Consider the following 4,786-nt stretch of genomic DNA (forward strand, 5'->3'; position numbering starts at 1 on the left):
TGGGCGTGGGGGTCCTGGGAATTTTGCACCCTTTTCTTAGAAAATGCGTAACTTGAGCTACGATGCTCCGATTTGAGCGCGGTTTGAAACCACGCATAGCTAATGAAAAATCCTATAACATATTAGAAATTGGAGGCCATAAAATTAGAATAGGAATTTCTTAAATAAATAAACAATGGATGCGTTTAGTTTCTAAAAGCAATTAAAGTGGGACTTACAGTGATAATTCCACATATAGTTGAGTTATAATCACAATACAGGGATTAATTTAATTACGGAAATGGATTTTGAACAAAAGCTTTTATAAATAAAAAGGAAAAAAGGTTATCCGTGTTTTAATTCAATCTTGAGATTGTAACTGCGCATAATGCCGTACGTAATGATAACAATCCGGTTCTAGAACGGGGTGTTATATTTTATGGTATCAAAGCATTTTTGTAGGGAAACTTGTGGACTATTGTTATGTATATGCTTGGTGTTTAATGCTTTATAGTTGTTTTGGTACTCTTTATGATTATTGCATTTGTGATCACTAAGTATGAGCCTGATCAACTCATTTCTTTGTGTAACATAAGTAGTGACATGACGAGGAACCTGAATAACCCTGAAACATCGAATGCCAATGCTCAGCCAGACTGTTTTGGCTGCTCTTGTTAGGCCCTGAAGTGGCCGTGGGGCAACGGGCGGGCAACCGGATCTCGTGGCTGAAACTCTTGCAGCCGTTCAAAGGGAGTTAGCTGCTAGCCGGCAAGCCAATGAAAATTTGTTGAAGAGAAATGAAGACTCACATAATGCCATGGCCGTGATGATGAACGAGTTGAGGACGTTGAGGGGTGCCAGACCTGCAAACCGACAACCCACTCCTCCTCCTCACACTGCCACGCCTTCTCCACCTCTTTTACAAGAAGAGGCTGTAGTGGGTAACAATGAGGGTGAGGGTAGTCACCATTCTGATAGTCACAGTCAACATGTTGAGGTTCGTCAACCACGTGTTGAGCATTTTGATGAACGTGAAGCTGAAGAAAGGAGACTGACGGTCTTTCGAAAACACAAACCACCTTCCTTTAAGGGAGGCTATGAACCAATGGCGGCAGCAAAATGGCTCCAGGCAATGGAGAAGATCTTCAGGGTGATGAGATACCCTAATGCAATGAAGTTGGTCTACTCCGTGTATATGCTGGAAGAGGAAGCTGAGGATTGGTGGACCAATACAGTGCAGCCCTTAGAAGCTGAAGGCCGGGAAATCACCTGGCGGTTGTTCAAGACGTTATTCTTGGACAACTACTTCCCTAGGGAGGCTAGGGAGCAGAAGCAGAACGAGTACAATGATTTAAAGCAAGGGTCGATGTCAATTGACCAATATTTTGCTAAATTCAACGAATTGGTGAAGTACGCCAACTATGGGAGAGCCTTACCTACTCCGGCCGAGATGACCTCTAAATTTCAATGGGGTCTAAATGAGAAAATGTCTTGGAAGATGTCTAATTGTGATATCCGAGAGTTTAGCAAGTTTGTGAACCAATGCCGGAAAGTAGAAGAAGTTTATAATGTGGCAAAGAGCAAGAAGTCTTCTGGGACACAAGCGTCAGGTGCTAGTGGAGCAACTGACTCTACTTTAGAAAAGAATAAGAAAATAGATGACAAGAATGGAAAAAAGAAATTGCAAGCGAAGCAATCTGATGATTAATTTAAGAGAAAAGCCAACCAAGGAGAGACAGTTGTGAGTGAATTCCCCCTGTCTAAATGTGACACATGCGGGAAGACACATAGAGGCACATGTTGGTACGGAACAAAGTCGTGCTTCAAATGTGGCCAACTGGGTCACTTTGCTAATGTATGTCTTACTAGGACTGATCGGATTTCAAATGTACACGCAATTGTTGGATCTCGAGTAGGAGGTCAAGATTATACCTTAGAGCCACATGATGGGGAGGAAACTCTCAGGCAAGTTGAAGGTATGATTTGAAAATTTCTTTCTTGTAAATTGTCCACCCACTGTAATGATGATAGACATGTTGTTGCATAAAGTGTAATGCATGCATGTGAGTGATGTATTCTTGATGATGCATGCAATGTCTGTGAGAGTGAACATTGTGTTTAATTGACAGATTTGACGTTAGTCTGATCAAGTGGAGCATAGGCTCTATAACCACAAAAGTTAAAGTTAACAAAAGAATTAATGAAATGAAAAGCTAGAATTATGGACCAAACTGTAAACCTCTAGGTTTAGCTTACGGCTAAAAACCATTAGGAGGTGAAGGTATAACAAAGAAAAGTAGTCTGATAACATGCATAGTTATGCCTGATTGTATGTTAATGTATTGAGGCAAAGAATAAAAGACTATTGCATGAGGGTGTGAAAATGATTGTTCTTGTGAGTTTATGTTATATGAAATTGCATTTAAGATGGATGTGAATTATTAGCTTAAATTCTCTAAATAGGAGAATAAATGGATATGGGGCTTTCTTAATGGAATAATTCCTAAGAGTAGTGACTCTTGGAAGCACCCAGATAAAAATTTGTTTTAAAAGAAATGTTTCCCTAAGAGTAACTCATGAAGTGAGAGGAAAGATGGTATGGTTAGTGAAAGGGACTAATGTACCATTGAATGATAAAATCATCAGTGAAAGGACTGGTGTGTAAAGTCAGTGAAAGGACTGATAAAATCATCAGTGGAAGGACTGATGTGCGTGCCAGTGAAAGGATTGGTGCGTGATATTAGTGGAAGGACTAATATCTAAGTAAAAGTTTATGTAAGGATTGTACTATCAGTGAAAGGACTGATAGGGTCATCGGTGAAAGGGCTGATAGTCCTTTATGAGTGTAGTTAGTATTATCAGTGGAAGACTGAAGCACTGATGTTTCAGTGGCATGGTATTATCAGTGAGAAAACTAGTGTACAAATAAATAGGAAAGTTTACTATCAGTAAGAAGACTGAGGTACTAAAGTACAAGTAGATGGTAATATTAGAAAAATGACTAATATTAGATTGAGAACTTAGAAAGGGTTCACAGTCGTAGTGAAGGGACTAGTTCACGAAATGGAAAATTTTGTGAGGTTTACTTTTAACACCCTTGTAATGATAAAACATGAGAAAATTGAAAGGAAAAGAACTTGGAGTTGATAGACAAGAAAGATAAGAGGTAATAGGTTGATCAGGTAAGACCATGGTAGTTTATGGTTTCGTACCAGACAGAAGGATAGAGACCTTGATAGGGTTAAAATAAATAGGCTTGAGGGAATCAAGTATTACTTATAATCTCAAAGGTTTGCACCTAGTGGCAAGGTGTGCATAAGTATAGTGGTAAAAACCATTTTGATGATCGAGATTCAGTGGGAAGCCAGAAGGCCTGACCTGTCCAGTTGGTAACGGGGAGAACGAGTTCCTCTGGCGGTAGCCCGAGTTCAGGAATAGGTATGTTCCTGATTTTGCGGACAAAATCGCTAAAAGGTGGGGTGAATATAATATCTCTAACCTAATTAAATAGTAAATTACATGTTATTAAGTAAATTGGCATGTATTAGTGAGTTAAAATAAGTAAAAGGCCTAATTAAATTAATTAGGGTCACTTTCGAGGTAAAAAGTGTACTCGGTGAAAATTAAGGAGTATAAATGGGTGTGGACAAAAGTACCCAAAATATAAAAATGGAAGTGGAAATATTCCTAGAAAAATATTCCAGACACTTGGGGAAAGTTTGGTGATTAATGGAGTTGAATAGATAGATGAACCAATACCCACTTTATTCCACTTAACCAAAGTTAAGTGACCATGCCATAAAAGAACCCCAAATCCCTCCCATTCCCGTCGACAACAAGAAAAGAAAAGAGAAGAAAGAAAGAAAGGAGAGGAGGAGAGGGAGAAGAGAGAAAGGAGAGGAAAACCCTAGCTCCCTCCATTCTTAACCTTTTTTCTTGATTCAAAAGCTTAAACCACTTAGATTCTTCCCCTCATCCTTAATCCTAGCTTGGTTCTTAGTGGGGGGTGGTGTGTTGTGGGATTTCTCTCTCCAAAGTTTCGACCCATTTGGAAAGTGGAGAGATTTGTTGGCTTCTACCTCCATAGAAGCTTGAGGAGCAACCTTGCCTTGTTGTGTGATCCATGGTGGTGAGTTTTCCACTCTCTTTCACACAAATTCCTTGAGTTTTGCATGATTTAGGTTTTGATGAATAGTGTTTTAGGGTTTTATGGTAATGTGAGTAGATTGGCTATGTTCTAGGAAGATTGAGACTTAGTGTATGTTGTGAAAAATGCTAGGAAGGTTAAATAAACGGTAGAAATGAGTTTAGATTGTTATTTAAGCTATGTTCAAAATCTTGGAAAATTCATGCTTGAAATATCGAGTTTCTTGCATTGTTGAGCTATGGCTTGGATTGGTTGTGTTGATGGTGTCCTTTGTGTTTATAGGATTGAAGCAAGAGGAACCACATTGAGTGACCAACCATTAGTGGAAGCCATGGAGCTTGAGTAGCTCATTTGGATTGGGTGTGTTGGTGATTGGAAGGAATTACCAAGTTGAGATCCCAAGAAGGATTGTTGGATAGGTGAGCTAGAAGAAAGCTTGCAAAAGGAGGGAAAGCATTAAGAGGTAAACCTTTGGATCTTGGAGGTTAATCCCTCTTGTTGTTCCACCATTGCTTTTATGGAAGTGATGGTTTATGAATGGATGATTGAGTGGTAATGTTAGTATTACGGTATGTTTGCATTCATATAGTATTGTTGTGTCATTGGAGAAAGGGCCAATGGACAAGCACTAGGGGCTAGGTTGTATGCTTAGTGGAAAGG

At 39.4% G+C, this 4,786-nt stretch overlaps 1 protein-coding gene across 1 annotated transcript; it reads left to right on the forward strand.

Annotated features, from left to right (window-relative positions):
* The first annotated feature begins 796 nt into the window (after positions 1–796).
* LOC133312406 (uncharacterized) lies at positions 797–1,687 on the forward strand. Its single transcript, XM_061513584.1, has one exon. The coding sequence runs from the start codon at positions 797–799 to the stop codon at positions 1,685–1,687; it is 891 nt and encodes a 296-aa protein (XP_061369568.1).
* Positions 1,688–4,786: the final 3,099 nt, after the last annotated feature.

This window comes from Gastrolobium bilobum, unplaced genomic scaffold, assembly GCF_033153095.1.
Source record: "Gastrolobium bilobum isolate Gb01-03AN ecotype WA unplaced genomic scaffold, APGP_CSIRO_Gbil_v1 utg21142, whole genome shotgun sequence".
Taxonomy (NCBI): domain Eukaryota; kingdom Viridiplantae; phylum Streptophyta; class Magnoliopsida; order Fabales; family Fabaceae; genus Gastrolobium; species Gastrolobium bilobum.

Excerpts from the sequence above, each read along its gene's own strand:
- LOC133312406 (XM_061513584.1), top strand. The coding sequence starts at position 797 with ATGGCCGTGATGATGAACGAGTTGAGGACGTTGAGGGGTGCCAGACCT.